Raw genomic sequence first — 17,981 nt, 5'->3', positions numbered from 1 at the left:
CATTATCTCCCATGCTACAGAGGAGAAAATTAAAGTTAGCGGAGCAACAGGAGATTTCAGCTGAGTACCGTATCTCCTATGCTATGAAATGGAAGAGAGAGAGAGAGAAAGAAAAAGTGCCTGAATCCTAACTACAAAACTGGAGGGAAATGAACGCAGCAGAGGTCAGAAGCCTGTGTGGTGTTAAATGGTTCTTTTTAGACTCTTTTACAATTCTAGCAATAAAAGACAAGAAATGATGGCAGGGTGAGAAGGGATGTGTTATGAAAAGATGTTTCGTAAACTAGGAAAGAAGGGAGGATGTAAGAGGAGGAAAGAAAAGAAGGGAGGATGCAAGAGGAGAGAAGAAAAGGAGGGAGGAAGCAAGAGGAGGGAAGAAATGAAGGGAGGAAGCAAGAGGAGGGAAGAAAAGAAGGGAGGAAGCAAGAGGAGGGAAGAAAAGAAGGGAGGAAGCAAGAGGAGGGAAGAAAAGAAGGGAGGAAGCAAGAGGAGGGAAGAAAAGAAGGGAGGAAGCAAGAGGAGGGAAGAAATGAAGGGAGGAAGCAAGAGGAGGGAAGAAAAGAAGGGAGGAAACAAGAGGAGAGAAGAAAAGGAGGGAGGAAGTAAGAGGAGGGAAGAAAAGAAGAAGAAGCAAGAGATAAGAACAAATCCGTCAGACTATATATACAATAAAGGGGAAGAAGCACGAAAGTCTAGGAGGAAGGAAGAGGAAAATATAGCAAAAGAGAGAGAGGAAGAGGAAAGCATTGCAAAAGAGAGGAAGGAAGAGGAAAGCACTGTACTGGAAGAGAGAGGAAGAAAGAAGAAAGTACTGCAAAAGAAAAGAAGTATTACAAACAAGGGAGTAGGAAAGATTGCTAACTAGGAAGACGAAACAGATGAATGCAATGAAAACTCTGAAAAATTATATACACACTGAGGAAGGACAAGCTTAGAAGTCTAGGAGGAAGGAAGAGGAAAGCAGAGCACAAGATGGGAAGAAAAACAGTGGAGCAGAAGACAACACTACCTTACAAGACGAAAAAAGCTAAAAAACAGATGAAAAGTCTGACAGATTACACACACACTAGGGGAAGAAAAGTTTGAAATACTGAGGGAGCAAAGAGGAAATGTTGCGGGAAAGGAAAAAATGAAATACACCCAAAAAAGGAGGAGATGATATTAACTTTACAGATGAAATTGACAACAAGGAAGAGGGAGGCAACACACAAAGAGGAAATGCCGGGGGGAAAAGAAGAAAGGAAAATATACCAAAGAAGGGAGGAGATAACTTTAAAGACTAAATTGACTAGAAAGGAGAGGGAGACAACACTAACTTTAAAGACAATATGGACTAAACCGCTACAAAGTCGGACAGATTATACACACGCTAAGGGAGGAGGGGCATCGTTAAATACTGCATACAACATAACCTACAGACTACCTAAACCCATACTAAGTTACGAGCTATGGAAGATTCAACACTTGGCATAAAAGGACGACGTTTTTGGCAATTCTCATTTCCCCAAGATTCAAAACAAATCTCGGCATGAATATTTTAAGCTCATGGATATTTTAAAAGGACGTCGTTTTTGGCAATTCTCGTTTCCCAAAAATTGACAAAAAAAAAACCTCAGCATGTATATTTTAAGCTCATGGATATTTTACCCTCTTGGAATTATACCCATAGTGCGTTTCTTCTAACCTGACGAAGACCCATAACTGCTTTCAATCTAGCTGATGGCCAGGTGTATTCAAACTGGAGGGTAGATTTGAATAGTAACCAAGAAGATTCATCTCTACTCACACCTTGGGCTCATCAAATTTCACACAACAACAACTCAGTGATAAAGTTGTGGGAATGGCCTTGATCATTCAGGAGAAAACAGACTATTGACGATTTGACTCTACTGAAGTAACCCCTGAACAGACAAACGAGCTGCTGCCTGGCCGCTGATTGGAAACGATTAGCTTAAGTAACGCTCAGTAAACCATTGGCGTCCTCATATAAACACTCCCCATAAGTACGGCATTATTATTCTCATTCATAAGGTACTTCGTTATTATAGTTCATCTTGGGACACCTCTCACATACCTTCCTTCAGTGAGCCTTTTTATTATACTCTTGCACTATTAATATTCAGCCTGAGAGACCCCTTTACCTTGCATTAATACAGGTGACCTCCTTACTACAGTCCTCTTATGTTATTCTAGCTACGAGTATTTTCATTCAGCTTGGAAGACCCCTTGTATATTACATTTACAACCCCCATTAGTTGTCTTTTTACTTCTCGTCATCATTATTTTTATTTGGCCTGGGAGACCCCTCGTACTGAAGGAGCTATGAAGTCAAATCAACACCCAAACTCACCTGAAAACTAATTAAATAGCCACCATGTCAACTTGTCCTCCATCATCATGCTGCCCTACCTCCAACTCACACCACCCTTATTCATATTCTCCACCCCATTCCTCCATATCCTCCAAGTTCCCCCTCCCCCTTACTCACATATTCTCATATTCAATCCCTCATTCTCTGTTCTTCCCACACACCAGTGTATATTTTTATCCTACAGTACAGCAATGCCACGAGAAAACCCCAGTCCAGGCCCTGTACTGTGACCCGCCATTTTATCACCACCCTATGTGTTGCCTTAATTTTAATCCACACGCAGCACCTGGCCTTAAATTAACTATGATGCGCACTGGTGAGAGAACCATTGATGTATTCCCAACCAGCCTCCACACTGAGCCCTTCCCCTTCAAAATATTAACCCATACAGTACATAGCAAGCAGCAAAAGCATCTCATCTTGAAATCTGTTAGGACGCGCACTGGTGAGAGTACCACTAGCATATACCCTGCCTCTACACTGTACCTTTCCCCCCCTCAATTTCCACTGATATTGGCACCAACATAATACTCAAAAATATTTCTCTCAAACACAGTACCTTTCACTATCTTTAGGTTACAATTAGACATATTTTTCTCCATTACCTCCACACATTACACCTTTTTCCTTAAGCTTCCATATGATTGCAATGGCACCAGTGTGAATATTAGAAACTATTAACACTGTATCTTTCCACAGTGGTCCTCTACAACATCCTTTGCCACATGGACACACCACATAATCAGCTGCCTACACCTACACGACATTCCAATACTCTCTCCTTCATTTTACACAATCTAATGCATCTTAAATCACTACACCTGTCTTCCCTGTTTCCTGTGAGAGCTAAGAAAATCAGTCTCATTCATTCATCCACCCTTTACCTAGTTACTAACCATAATCTCAAGTCTTTGTGCTTTGTTCTGTATAATTCTGTGCTTGCCTAGATAGAGAAGCAGATGGAAAACACGGGTGAACAGAACTGTGATTTATTCTCGAGTCTGTTCACACGTTTCTTCCGGCTCCCTCCCACATTTGCCACAATGTCTCCACCTTACTGTTTGTGCTGCCAACATTTTTCACACACCCTGGCTAAGCGTAAGTGACTACAAACAAATATCAGACATGAGGGTGATGTTAATGCCATGCTTACTCCTAAATCCTGACATCTATGGTACTTTTCAAACCAACAAGAGTTTCCACCACCTCTGGGCTTAGCAAATATTTAACTGGTATATAACTATCAGCTGAGCATTAGTGTCGAGTATGTAAACTAACAGCTGAGCATATCTGAGACCTGCCCCCAGTTTTCCTGTGTTCATGGAATGTGTCTCATTTCTTCCTTAAACCAACCTTACGCCAGAACAAAACCTTCAACACCTTGTGGCAATACTAAATAATCTAAATAATGACTTGGAGGGAAGGTAAGGGAGGGTGAAGAGGGAAGGAGAAATGGGAGGGAGGAGAGAAAGGAAGGGAGGGAGGAAAGGGAGGGAGAGAGGCCACAAAGTATGAAGGAATGGAAAGGAGAATGGGATGTTAGTAGCAGTAGTAGGTGCAACCCCAGGCTCATGTGAACCCAGTGGACTGCGGGATGAAGCTGCCGTTAGAGATGTTTGTATAAACGGGAAGCTACACTGTCCGGTCATAGCAGTGCCGCCACATGAAGCCATCCCTCCCCAGCACCAGCATGGGTGTTTGTCAATGAGGTATAAAGTTTAAATTGAGGTAAGGTGCAGTGGCAATGGATGTGGTGGATGGCTGGAGCTTTGGATGGGATGTGGTGGATGGACATAAGGGTGGATCACTCTGGATGGATGGTCAGGGATGGACTGGGATCCGGCTGGCTGAACACACAGGTGGATGAAAAGCGGAACGATCCTTCTTCTAAGTGGATTGGATCAAAGTAGAAGAAGTACTAAAATCAACAAAGGCGCTGAAGATGTTGGGTGGGATGTATTTAATCATCTTGTAAAAGGATAAGGGTATTGTGGATGCCTTAATGTAAAGTATCTGATTCTCCTGTTGGCAAAATACTGGTAAGAATCACAATTATCAGCTTTACGGATGGTTTGGAGAGGTGGAAGGTTGTTGTGGATGGGCGGATGGGGGGAAGTAACACACGGATGGCTAGATCTATTTAGCGGATGGTCTGGAGAGGGGCCAAAGGTTGTTGTGGTTGGGTGGATGAGGAAGTAGTGCCGTAAATGGATGGTTAGATGATGCCAGGAACCACGCTGGATGGTTAAACTGAGCTCAGAAACCAATATGGATGGTTATCTTAAGGAAAGGTATAGTATGGATGGCTGGAAGGGACTTGCATACCATCTGGAAGGTTTGACACAAGTTTTCAGCATCTCAGAACCAGCCTGGATGGTCACAAACTAAGGATAGAGTACATGGATGGTTGGACTAAGGTGAGAAGTGGTATGGATGTGACTTAAAACATCTGGAAGGTTTGGCACGAGTTTCCAGCACCTTGAAGGGCCTCGAAGCTACCCTGGATGGTCACAACTGAGGATACAATATGTGGATGGTTGGACAGAGGAGAGGAGCATTATGGATGGCTGGAAGAGGGTATAAAATGACACTTGGAGGGTTTGGCACAAGTTTTCAGCAGTGGATGGTTGGATGGGGCACAGGCAATGTTGTGAATGGTAACACAAGCCACCACCAACACTGCAGAGTTCCCCCCTTTGCTAACTTCTGACCGAGGCTAAAGTGTGTCGTGCATGACAGGGTGGAGGAGGACCATGTGTTCAGCACCCTTGATGGGGAGTCTGAAGATGGAGTGGTGGTGGACCATGTGTGGCACTGAGGGGAACAGCTTGGTGCCGCGACCCAGCTGGTACTGCCCAGACTTGTGGTCAAACTGGATCCGCAGGTGCATGTAGCCCCGTGCCGACCTGAGGGTGGACACGGCTTCAACCATATATACATGGTTTGTTTCTGTCTCACTGGATATGTTTTGTAACATGGCATGCAGGCAAACCGTACCTAATGTGTTCCATAAATGGAGCAAGAATTATGGGCCATCATACATGCTGACTGAGATAACGTAATAATCTCAGGATTACATGTCCATCCATGGAAGTACCAGCCTGAAAAGCTGACACAAGGCAAATCATGGCTGACACATGCAAGCATGAAAAAGACTGTATAATAATAATGATGACAACAATGACAAAACATCAGCACCAGCTCTAGAATATAATGCTACACAGCACAACTGTACTTCATACTCATTATCTCATGACTTACTTGAGTGCCAAAGAGTACTGGTGTTTAGAGAGATGCAGTAGGGAGCGCACCAGGTAGCTTCCTTCAGAGTAATTCCTCAGGGTCGTCTCTGCCTCGGTCCGACTCACAGCACCGTGATACCACCTGAGAGGCAAACATGACATTTGTCAAACAATACAATTTACTGCATTTCTTTTTTTCAGGTGAATAACACTGTGATCAGAGCAATCTACCCTTTGATCATAGAATCCTGTACCACCTCGGAAATCAGGAGCCTGGGGACCCACCCAGGGACAGGGGTTGGGGACCGGTTACCCCTTCCTTCAACTGACAAACATAATCATCCCAAGGTGACGGGAAGGGATGCCTTCCAGTGGTGGCAATTATCCACTGCCTGGTTATACAATTGTCCCTCAGTTCACACCTTATCCACCCTAAAAAGTGGCTGCTGAACTGCTGGAAATGGACACATTCAGTCTGCAGTGCACTGGGTTAACATGTCTCATCAACCTGGGGCTACTAGTCCAGTACTACGCTATCACCCTGTTCCTTTAGTCATCATTTCTACAACTTCAATACAAAATCACGATTGCATGGAATTCAATGAGCCTTAATAATATGATATGAATGAATCACCTTTGCTGCTCCTCAAATTTACCCGCTAATCTGACTACACATGATCACCAACTACACTCACCCTTGTTTAGCCAGGGGCAGCTTCACATCCACTTTCTCCCCCTTGATGGCCATGGCAGCACACCCGAGATCCAAAGCCAGCCCGCTCTTGACTCTTGCTTCTGTGTCCGCAGGCAGAAAAAACAAAGAAAATTAAGATGAAAAACTAAGGACTGATGGAAGTGTACTTACAATACATGTAAATTTGGTATGGATGCACTCAATAAAATACATCAAAGGGAATACCAGCTTCATTAACTCCAGCTTAACATAAAGTCTTCTAAACACCACCGCCATGACTACTGCTACTATTACTACTACTACTATTACTCCTCCTCTTCCTCCTCCTCCTCCTACTACTACTCATTCATTCCTTCATCATCTAATCCAGTGATGTCCCATGAGAAGTGTAGGAGTACAGGGATAGGCAAGTTGGTCCTGACATTTAAGAGGAGAGTGACCAGCCTCTCTCATCCCTCAGTGGCATTACGTGAGCAATAAACCCCAACTACTACTATTAATACTCTTACTACTACTACTATTACTACTACTACAACTACAACTACTACTATTACTGCTACTACTACTACTGCTACCACAACACAAACCTCTGCTTAGCCGTGGGGTACCCTGGTCGTCACTGCTGTCTGCCGATGATCTTGTATCCCAGTCACTCGAATTTGATGATGAAGTCCCACTCACAGCCTCACACACCTGAAAAAACCAGTGTAACTTTACCCTCCTTCCTACCTTCTATATCTCACACCAATCACCCTCTTTTGGCAGTTTGATTCTCCTATGCATAAAATCCTATCTGTACTGAGGAAAGTATTGCAAATGAGTGGAAGGAAGAGGAAAGTACTGTACTGCAAAAGAGAGAAAGAAAGAGGAAAGTATTGCAAAAGAAGAAAAGAAGTACGGTATTACAAACATGGGAGTAGGCGATTCAGAATGCTCGCTGCCTTTTAGCCCTGAATATCAAACTATCACAAGCATAGTTTGTACTGAAAACACTGGCTGAACTAAACAAGCTCATTATCATCCTAGTCTTGATCCCCACCTAATGATGCAGTGAGGTAGGATCATAACACAAGAAGAGAGGATGTAGTAGAGCTAGACAACAATCAACAAAATGCTTACTGAAGTGGATCAAACAGTCATTCATACACCACTCAAGCCCCTGAAATCTTGGCTCCACCTCACATGCTTTTTCAGTATATTTTTATTTACAGATGCACTTCAGTCCTGGTGAGGGATATCTTCACCAATATGATCGGTCAGTTTGGCTACCTGATCACACAAATGTCCCTCAAATTCCCAATGCCCTAAATAGTGGATGGTGAACTGCAGAAGAGGACCTTTAGTCTGCAGTTCACAAGGTTCATATCCAGCAAAACAGATACACTAACTACTGACATTCAAAATACAGTACAAAGAAGAGTTGCTGTAAATCAAACCTGTAGCCTGGTAACAATGGGGTTCAGTGTGGGGTGTAGGTGTGATGGGTGGGGTCGTGGCGGGTCACTGGGGCCGGACGATGAGATGGACGAGGTGCTGGACGAGAGGCTGGTTTTGGCCGCTGCTGCCGCCAGCCTCCGCCGCAGCTTGGGCATATCGAAGGGCAGGTCAGCAAAAGGGGGGTCTGGTCGCCGCGCTGGGGCACGTGCATACTCTATACTTATCCCGCTGTCTGATCCCTGGATAAGCATAGGTTACATTAGGTCAGTTTAGTTTATACAGGGCTGGATTGGGTTGTAAGAAGACTGAGTTGTGCAGCAGAGTAATATTAGAATATGGTGCTAGTAAAAAAAGAAGTGCAATGGAAAGGATGTAGAGCAATGGTATTGCCTTGGATGTAGAGCAGTAGTATTCCCTTACTGTTAATGACCTATGTGATATAAGTTGCACAGACAAAAAACTGAACCACGCTACAGTGAAGAAGTATACCTGTACACTGTCAGGTCTAGGGGGTCCTGGGAGTACATGGTGGATGTTCCGAAAGTCCTCCCTGATGTCCCTAGCCTGTGTTGGTGTGCGGTGTTGTGCCCTTGGGGGTGCTAGGTTTCCAGGCATCACTTCCTGTGTGCCAGCTGGGGATGGGCAACACCCTTGGTCTGATGACGGCTCCTGAGACTTATCAGAAATAGGCGAGAGGATCTGGAACTTTGCAGACTGTATGAGGGAGCGGTGTGGAGCGGCCAGGTTGAGAGCAGGACGAGGGAGAGAGGAATCCGAGGAGCTTCGATAACTGGTCTTGCTGGCATCGCTGGTTGAGGAACGGAGAGACTCGAGTGAAGACACTGTACTTCCGGTCACGACACTTTCTGCACTTCCCCCTGATCCCGGCCCAACCTTGAGGTCCCTCTGCGATGAAGGGTCGAGTAAAACCTCCATCGAGATATCCAAACTGGCCCGGCTCTGGCAGGGTGGGGCGCCCCGGGCCAGCCCCAGCCCCGCTCCTTCCCGACTCACACTCCTCTTCACAGGGAGGGTCAGGTCCTTCTGCCGGGGTGGGGCAAACCAGCTAGAGGGACTGGTTTCTGATCCAGGGGTTCTCTTACTGAACTTGATGGGAAGTGGGGCAGTGCCAGGGGGACTGCGTAATTCTAAGATCCGGGGTGGGGCGCGGGGCAAGGCCTGGGACCGGGTAATGTCTGCTTCCTCGGCCCCAACCCTGCCCCTCCTTTTCTTCCCTCCCTTGCGTTCCTCATGCTGTTGTTTGGGACGTGGTGATGGGGGATCTGGGGCATGAGTGAGATGCAGAACTCGCAAATCGGCTGCTAGTTCCCTGGCCCCTCGACCCTCCCCATAGGCCTCCTCTTCCTCCTCAAGCGAGTCCGAGCCACGGTTGAGGATTTCGTCATCACTCTTGGACAGTGCAACGGGTCGGGCTGGGCGCTCAGTCAGGTGGTGGGTGGAGGCACTTCGGGCCGGCCGCACCACCACCCCTCGGCCACGACCTCGCTCTCCACGCCGGCCCTTCGGGGTGTACACACCAACCTGTAAATGCAATACAATTATATCACATATCTGGGAAGGGAAATGGCTGCTGCTGTTACGACCCCATATTTATGTGGGTATGAGCCTGATTGACTGAAGGCCGAAGCTGGCCCTCTCTTGCAGTACAAAATCATCTTTTCAGGGAATAGAGAGGGAGTTGATGGACATCTGTATAACCAGACAGCAATTCTGCCTGGTTATATTGGTGCTACAACGTGAAACTGTTTCTTTTTTGCACCTACAATAAATTAATGTTTGTTATAAAAGACTCACCATTTTGCAAAAGATACGCACCTTTAAAAATATATATAAATCCGAAAGACGGAAAACTAACCTCTATACCGGTACTTCCACACATGTTAGCTGAGTAGGAGATATTTAACTACCAAGGTTATCACACAATCACTCACCACCACAAAACTCACATGAAAGGTAGGATCTGACGAGGTAGATGGCACCACCGTGGCCGTCGCACCGCCTCCATTGCGACCCCTGAATACCCCAGTGTTGTTGTTGTTGCTGCTATTATTGTTGTTGCTGTGGCGGGAGCGGCGGCGGAGATGGAGTAGCTGGAGGATTGGGTGGTTGGCAATGCGGTCAATTAGGTCTGGTGTCTCCTCACTACGCTTCTCCACCTGGATGGATGGCAGAAGAAATTTTTAGTCGTTACCTAAGATAGAATTGCCTCCTCCTTACTCTGCCCTCACAAGAGTCTCTCAAACACTCCTCTTCCTCTTTCTTCTCTCACTAGTATTCTGTTCAATTCTCTTCTTCCACATCACATAAGATTTGCTTCTACCTGTCATCATCATCATTGTCATCATCATCATCATCCAGGCCTCTTTTCCCACCTAAGGACAGGGTGAGACTGGATAAAGACAGCACGAAAATTTTCAAAACAAACTTCCTGAAAAATCATCACTTAAATTTCCTTCCAATTGTCTTCAGAAGTTGTGTGTGTGTGTGTGTGTGTGTGTGTGTGTGTGTGTGTGTTTGTGTGTTTAATAAGTCCCCCCAAAGACTATGCAAACTAACACGAGCGGCATCCCACCTTGCTATCAAAGGCAGTCTCGTATATTTGTCGGCGGCTCCTCTGCGCCATGGCATACTGGGCTCCAAGGCTAAGGCTGGCAACTGGACGGTATGGCAACTCAGTAAACACCTGCAGAGTACAATCAAAAATCAAAATCATAATCAAAAAATCAAAAAATAAATACAGTACCAGTAGTTATCATTTTTATCATCCTTCCCCTCCTCTCCCACACAAATAAAAAACAAGGGAGAGATTGGAGAGAATTTAGAAATCCCATAAAGTGTGTGGTGAAGAAAGGCTTACATTCAGAATATGCCTAAATGAAAAGCTAGTTAAGAAAAAGAAAAATTGCTGTTATTATTGGAATATACATCAAAAATATAAACAAGAACTGGAATATACATAAAAAATATAGATAAGAACTTTAACATTAAAAAATATACCGGTACTAACACACAAGCTCGCTGCCACAATCTGTCTGGTCATAATGGACACATGGTTGGATGCAACTTCTGCCCCAAGACCTCCTCCTCAGCAGCTGCAGTGAGGGTGGGGCGGGGCGGCGACACTGCTGCCCTGTGCTGCCCCAACGACATCAAGTTTGGCCCCTCAGCAGCCCCAGCCCCGCCCCATCATGGCCCCACTGCACTGGATCACTGAGTCAGCTGGGGGGGATGGGGTGGCGGTGCGGGGAGTATTTGGAACACAGGCACTTCACTCTCACCCTGTAACAAACAATAATACAGCTTGACCTCATCCTAACCCCTGTGGTAGTCGAGTGGGGGTGTTGACTATACAGCCACTTCATGTACTGCTACCTCTTGGTGACTTTACACTGAGTGGCAAACCAGATGGCTTTCTGTAACACAAGAAACTATTTAATACCTTGAAGTCAATAGAAAAGACAGTGAATGTGAAAAACAACAGTGATGATCAACCTGTGGATGGTGGTGTGCTAATGGCCATATGCTGTGTGTTGGTGGAATGTTAGGTGCATTTTAATTTTATATAATGCTAGCACAAGATAAGTACACAAGAGTACAGTGGGATCAGAGGTAGCCAAGGATGTCTGGTTCTGGGTGCAAAGGTGTAAAAGGAGGGAGGGCTATGCATGTCAGAATACTCCTGACAATGTGCCTTTGAGTGTGAGGATGAATTTTGCTATCTGGGTGATATGCTCTGTTCATGGGTGAGGGGGTAGGTGGAAGGAAGTTAGGAGTAGATGGAAGAAGTTCAGGAACTGTTACCTCTATTGTTATTGTGAGGACTCTCCCATTACAGTCAGGAAAAACTTTATACTACATAGCCTACATGTGTGAGATCTGTAATGCTTTGTGAGAATGACTCTGCAATGTAATGATGGAGGGCAGGCACAGACTGGAATGTCCCAAAATAAGGATAGCCATAAGGATATGTAATGTTCCTGTATGACTGAACAGCAGACATGCTGCTAAGAGATCAGCTGGGAATTAAAGGCACTGATGTGGTTTAGGGGGACACTAATTTTGTTTAATAATGCAGAGAATTGTGACTAAAAAATAGGTGAACATGTGAAGAGCAGCATGCTACGATATTACTCTATCCAAGAACACTTGTGACGAGGTCCTACAAGATGACCTCAGGGCTGGTAAGCCACCATTAAGTGAAGAAGGCTGACTCATGTATATTCAAAGCTATTAAAAAATGAAACACAGTGGCCATATAGCAAACAAACGAATACAAGGTGGTCTAGTGTGTCCAGGCACTCCAGCTGAATGTGTCTCAAAAGGACTTAACCTGGGGGATGGCTGGGGTTTACTGCTTACAAAAGACCACTATCAGGTGTGCTACTGGTCAGCTCACCCTAAATGTCTGGTCTGGGTAGCCTAATCCAAGGTCTCTACACTCCTGATGGGGCAACAGCCTCATGGAAGAAGCAGCATAAAGCAGATCATGACGACATTATTCATGTCTACTGTATTTTATAACTGTAGCCATCAAATGATTACAAACAGTTGACTTTAAAAAGATATAAATAGCACACAAGACAATGTTAATCAGTAATAAACAGAATAAATAGCTATGGGACATGTACTACGAAGCTTCCTATCCCTGCTAAATGCAACCTAACTTAGTGTACAGTACCGTTAGCCTTGATGACACAACCGTAGCCAATCCACCTGCCATCCATTATGCATTCTTGATCATCCACAACCTCACACCAGTTCCGGAACAACAAAATATCACCCAGACCTTCGCCCCAACAAACCCACGTGCCGAGATACTATTAAATAAACAGTGACCAGTGAGATGAGTAAAGCTTGTGTGGGGCGCAGGATGTAAACTGATCTTGCCTGTCATAAATAACCATTTACATCCAGTTTATGGCACATACTTATCTTCCCGCCATATTTCTGGTCCTTTACAGTTAATTGGCTCACCTCCTGCTCCCTGTCTGAGGCCTGTAACTGCCGGAGGAGCGTCAGGACAAGCCAGAATGCGTCATCCTTTCTCCATGATACACAGACAAGTCGAGCGCGCATGTGCTGTCGTCTGCTTGTTTACGCATTGACACTCACATCGGACCAGCGTTGACAATTACAGCGCTTAGAAACTCCCCAGGCACATTTTTCTGGGTGTTTTATCTCTTTTGTTTATGTATACTTTAGCAGAATACCACTGACATCCACACAAGATCAGCACTGGCAATTTACGCAATGGCATAAGCAAACGCCCATTAATCGAAATTCGTGGATATGAGCCCAAATTCGTAGATATCGCTAACCTAGTTCTTAAATGAGACTAAAATGCCATTATGTACACACAATCTCAGATTATCCGTAGTAAATGCTATAATATTATACAATCTTTCTAAAACCTGTGAAACTCTCAAGAGTATTACTAAACTTCATGTCCTAGACAATACATTTTTACGCTAAATGAAAAATATTAATTTTGGCGAAAAAAGCGCGATGCCTACTACAGACAGCCCTCTCATACTAAAGACAAAGCGCCAGCTAGTGGTTAAATACAATATAAAACAAGATCATACGCATTTTATTAAGTATATTAAACTTGTTTTCATCACTAGAGGAAAGATTCATAAAGTTCCAGCAAGCAGCTACTAAACTACTCAATATAGCATTATTCTACGCACTGCATTGCCAAATGCTGAATCTTATCAATGGCCATACAGTCATTGTTTTGTAAATCGAAACGCCATGTACAACTTCTCTTTGCAGATAAATATTGGTAACCAGACAATAAATATCCCCGTTATACCGCGACTTCCCACCCTTGGTATGGCTGAGGCATGACTCATCCACGAAACTACAGTGCAATTTCACACACGAGGATGCATAGAAGGCAAATAATTTATCCTCAAATAGCTATGAGGCATCTACTAATAAAATATACCCTAAGGGGCTTCAAATGAACAAGTCTCTACTCCATATTGACGTCATTTTTTTCCGAAGAAACGATTTCCATGCATCTCGATAGTAAACTTATCTTCTGAGCCAATCTGCCTATTTTTAGCATTATCAAAACATTAATATTCTTTCCTTGGAGAAACAAAATATTATTAGTACGTACCCCACCATGGTTCCAACCAAAACAGACGTCCTCGGGAAGTTAGAAAAATTACCAAATTCTACCCAGGAAGCAGAAATAATTGTCAAGGATGTTATACCTCGTAAGGAAATTGGCTCAGTGTGTTCAATAATTACATATACCAAAACGTAATTGGCAAATACGGTTAAATACTTGACATTACACAATGCAACACGCTTGCATGGTTGATAATTTCTGGATAAACTTGGGAATAATCTTCATTTTTACGGTTTTATGCAATTTTGAGAGGAATATACAGTGTGAAAATATTATATCGGTAATCTGCACATTGGAAACATAATTTAAAATGCCTCACACCACCGTTTTTTTTTTAATTCCCTTGGGCCACATACTCGTTATTACTGAGAATACAATAAACCTATTTTCAATTCTTTCTCTTGGATATTAGTGAGATGCAGCCTCACCCAATGTAATTCTAACCAAGGTATAAAAGAAGAGCAAGAGACTAACAAGGAGAGTGTATGTGTGAGGTGGAGGGGGGGAGAGGGAGGGAGAGGCCAAGGATGAGATGGAGGGATGGGGTGGAGAGGTATATGAGAAAGGAGGTGTGTGTGCTGGGAGAAGAGCAGTGAAATGGCAGGAGACAGAGTGATATGGAGGCAATTTGTTTGTGGCCACCCCTTACAGGATTAAGGCATCTGGGAATAGATAGATAGATAGATAAATAAAAACTAAAACGGTATAATGAAGGCTAAGGTAGAGTCGTTGAAGTTAAGTGGTGATTGTTAGATTGTTTTCACCTGAGAGAACTGGTCCATTCCTACAATTTAACTACCGGTACTAAGTGAAAGCCTAGCTGCATGAAATTTAATGTGCCTTAGTAATGAGTTAGGAATAAGTCTCTTTGGTTACTAGTCAAATCTGAATACACCTGGCCATCAATTGAACTGAAAGGGGTTAGGGTCCTTGGTTACTAGTCAAATCTGAATACTCCTGGCCATCAACTGAGCTGAAAGGGGTTAGGGGAACCTTTATCAGGTTGGGACATATACTCCAACTTGTGGCCTTTGGTTCCTTGTTACTCCCATTAAGAAAAAAAAAAAAGTAAAAGTTTATATTTGAGGGATGAATTTGGGATTTTGGGTTTATTGCTCACCTAATGCCATTCAGGGGCATGTGAGGCTGGTCATCTTCACTTTAAATGTCAGGACTGATAAGCATAGCCCTGGGCCCTTACTCTCCTTATTGGGCAGAGATGGATGATGGATAGATGGACAGGATGAAGGATGGATGGATTGGATGAAGGATGGGGATGGATTGGATGAAGGATGGGGATGGATTGGATGAAGGATAGATGGACTGGATGATGGATGGATGGATTGGATGAAGGATAGATGGACAGGATGAAGGATGGATGGATTGGATGAAGGATGGGGATGGATTGGATGAAGGATGGGGTTGGATTGGATGAAGGATGGATGGATTGGATGAAGGATGGGGATGGATTGGATGATGGATGGATGGACAGGAAAGATTGCCAGATGAAGACTAAGGGTGTTTTTAGCAACAGGTGGGATATGAGGCTTCCTTAGTAAAATATTTATAGAATTAACATAGCCAGTATACCAATTGATACATATATTTATTCCCACCTAAACTTGTGATGAAGTGGCTATACCTGTTTCACCTTAACTTGGCCCAGATTTTCACACTTTTTCACTTTCTTCACACAGCTCAGAAAAAAAATAATAATAATAAATTCTTCCATAGCATTCAAGATTGAGAGATGGCAGTTTGAGGCCAAGCTGAAGTGAAAAATCTCATAAGTCAGTATTCAAGATGGGGGAAGGCATTTTTTGGATAACCTAGAGTGAAAAGAGTAGCCTGTAGAAAATATTCAGATCTCCAAAAATAACGCTAAGAAAATCATGGTTAGTTATCAGCACCCTACTCAAAAACACTTTCACCTCACCAGACCTGTCCAGGGGTGAGGTTTCCCTACATGAAGTGGTGGAGAGCCTTGGGTCCAGCCTCACACACGCCTCCGCGGGTGAGCGAGGGGCCGGGACGCGCCTCCTGGCTGACCTCCTTCACGCCCTGCCCCGCAACAACCTATCCTCGGCCCAGCTGACCTTCCTCGTGTCGTTCTTTGTGGATCGGCTGAAGGACCAACACTCTGTGGTGCCCAATGTCTTCTATGCTTACCTTGCACTGGTATGTAATATGATACACAAGGTGTATTTTTGGACTGGAGAAGTACAAAAGCTACTTCCTTAATTGAATTGTTATTGATAAAGCTCAAAATGTGTTCAATAATGGACAAAGCATCAGTATTATGACCTTTTTTAACACCACTTAAACTTTGTAAAATTTGCTAGATACAGTACAGTAACCATTTTACATTCTTAGGTGCATGCACTATCTTTCATTCTTGTGAGTAGAATTAACTAGAGCATTGTTGGATTAATCACCATACACATCTTACAAGTCACATGACCTGTGATGAGTAAATGGCAGACAGTTAGTTGGCTCTGCAAGTTTTGTGCTTTTGTTATCTCTGGATCCTGCTTACATGTTCTTTAGGGAGAAACAGCTTGACACTGAGGAGGCTTGGTTCGTGGTTACCTCCTCTAGGATTAAAGCATTTAGCTATAGATACAGGAGTAGATAGATGGATGATGATAAAGAGTGTTCATGCAAGGAAATTTAATTCAGATCCTCTAAGTTTTTGATATTTAAAACTTTGAATTGGAGAGGTTAAACTGACCTTATAGTTCTTCTCATGTTCTCTTCTCAAACTCTCCTATTGTACTCATTCAGGTTGAGCAGGAGAGGATAGAGGGTGATGACGTGCGTCGGCTGATTCAGGGTATGTTTCGGGAGGTGCATTGTCAGTCCCACATCATGTCCGACCGACGCAACATATACACCTTCCTCAAATACTGCCTCATTCACAAGCTGGAAGGTGAGATGGGAGAGCATGGAAGGGTGTTTATAATTTATCGTTATCTATCGTTATTATGAAAGACTGACCTTCATTCTCTCTGTTACTCTACTTGTATTCTCTCTTACTCTACTTACATTCTCTCTCTTACTCTGCTTACATTCTCTCATACTCTACTTACATTCATTCTCTCTCTTACTGTACTCACCAGATGTGAAGCCACTGGGATCAGACTTCATCCTGGGGTTGGTGTCGGCAGTGGATGGGGAGCGCGACCCACGGAACCTCGTGTTGGTGTTCTCTCTCATGCCCATCGTGGTTGCGTCATTGCCTCCCGGACCTTTTACCGAGGACCTGTTTGAAGTCATTGCTGCGTACTTCCCCATCGACTTCATTCCAGTGAGTTAATTGGCTTATTGTTGGGCATTTGTTGTGGATAGTTTAGCTGATTTATTATTCTATGTATCTATCTATCTATCTAACTATCTACGTCTCTCTCTATCTATAGCCCGACGCTCTAATCCCGCAAAGGGTAGCCGCAGACAAAACGCTTCCCAAGTTGCTCTGTCACCCACCATTTAACTGTCCTACCCCCAGCTCACTCCCCCCTCCCTCATATATATAATGCAGTAACTAAACAACACTTCAGCTGTGTGTAATTTCTAGCTGACTCATTGATCAAGTTAATTCAGTGTGGATACCATTCAATAAGCTGGGTGGTAACTATATAACCAGCCCATACGTGTTCTCTATGGGTTAACAAGTGGGTTGGCGAAGGGTTAGTGCCCCTCCCTGTAAAATAACTAATGCAGAGACAAACGGCCACCCCTTAGAGGATCATGGCTTCTGGCTGTAGATAGTGACATGCATATCCTTTGGTTTAAGTATGGCTGTTATATTTTGTTCTAAGTAATGCCATATAATTATTTGCAGAGGAAATATAATTGGTCTCCTGGTATTAGATTAAAGTAGGAGTTAATTTATCAGCAGTGTAACCACTTTTTTTCCATATATACTAAAGCTAATTAGAAGTACATTTGTATAATTGCACATGATCAATAGTTATTTTAATTTGACTTTTGCCAGGTTGCATTTCTGTCATATATCATCACTTACTGAACTTTTCATGTAATATTTTCTGTCTCCTTTTTGTAACTTCATCCTCC

The 17,981-nt window shown here is 43.8% G+C and overlaps 2 protein-coding genes across 2 annotated transcripts in view; one reads left to right on the top strand and one right to left on the bottom strand.

The window, feature by feature from the left end:
* Positions 1–5,087: 5,087 nt before the first annotated feature.
* On the bottom strand, positions 5,088–10,805 carry LOC145397443 (uncharacterized). The gene is made up of 9 exons (XM_080270502.1): positions 10,773–10,805; positions 10,338–10,448; positions 9,712–9,921; positions 8,234–9,286; positions 7,744–7,983; positions 6,883–7,000; positions 6,309–6,408; positions 5,633–5,755; positions 5,088–5,277 (listed from the first exon to the last, which is right to left on the bottom strand). The coding sequence occupies exons 1-9, from the start codon at positions 10,803–10,805 to the stop codon at positions 5,088–5,090; spliced, it is 2,178 nt and encodes a 725-aa protein (XP_080126628.1).
* Positions 10,806–13,898: 3,093 nt separating this feature from the next.
* The window catches only part of Mms19 (MMS19 nucleotide excision repair protein), a 17,274-nt gene continuing 13,191 nt past the window's right edge, over positions 13,899–17,981 (top strand). The window contains exons 1-4 of the mRNA XM_080270617.1: positions 13,899–13,992; positions 15,847–16,085; positions 16,692–16,836; positions 17,027–17,214. Of these exons, the coding sequence (XP_080126743.1) occupies positions 13,899–13,992; positions 15,847–16,085; positions 16,692–16,836; positions 17,027–17,214 (666 nt within the window). The remainder of the gene's footprint in view (positions 13,993–15,846; positions 16,086–16,691; positions 16,837–17,026; positions 17,215–17,981) is intronic.

The sequence above is a fragment of the Coenobita brevimanus genome, chromosome 41, assembly GCF_032717465.1.
Source record: "Coenobita brevimanus isolate Jiangsu-jjx chromosome 41, ASM3271746v2, whole genome shotgun sequence".
NCBI lineage: Eukaryota > Metazoa > Arthropoda > Malacostraca > Decapoda > Coenobitidae > Coenobita > Coenobita brevimanus.
The sequence above is the reverse complement of the archived record's forward strand: the minus strand, read 5'-3'. Positions and strand labels throughout refer to the sequence as shown.

Coding starts and splice junctions, on each gene's coding strand:
- LOC145397443 (XM_080270502.1), bottom strand. CDS start 10,805: ATGACCAGACAGATTGTGGCAGCGAGCTTGTGT. Junction 7,984..8,233: donor CTAGACCTGACAGTGTACAG/GTATACTTCTTC, acceptor ATGCTTATCCAG/GGATCAGACAGCGGGATAAG. Junction 5,756..6,308: donor CTGCCCCTGGCTAAACAAGG/GTGAGTGTAGTT, acceptor TTTGCCTCTCAG/GTGGTATCACGGTGCTGTGA.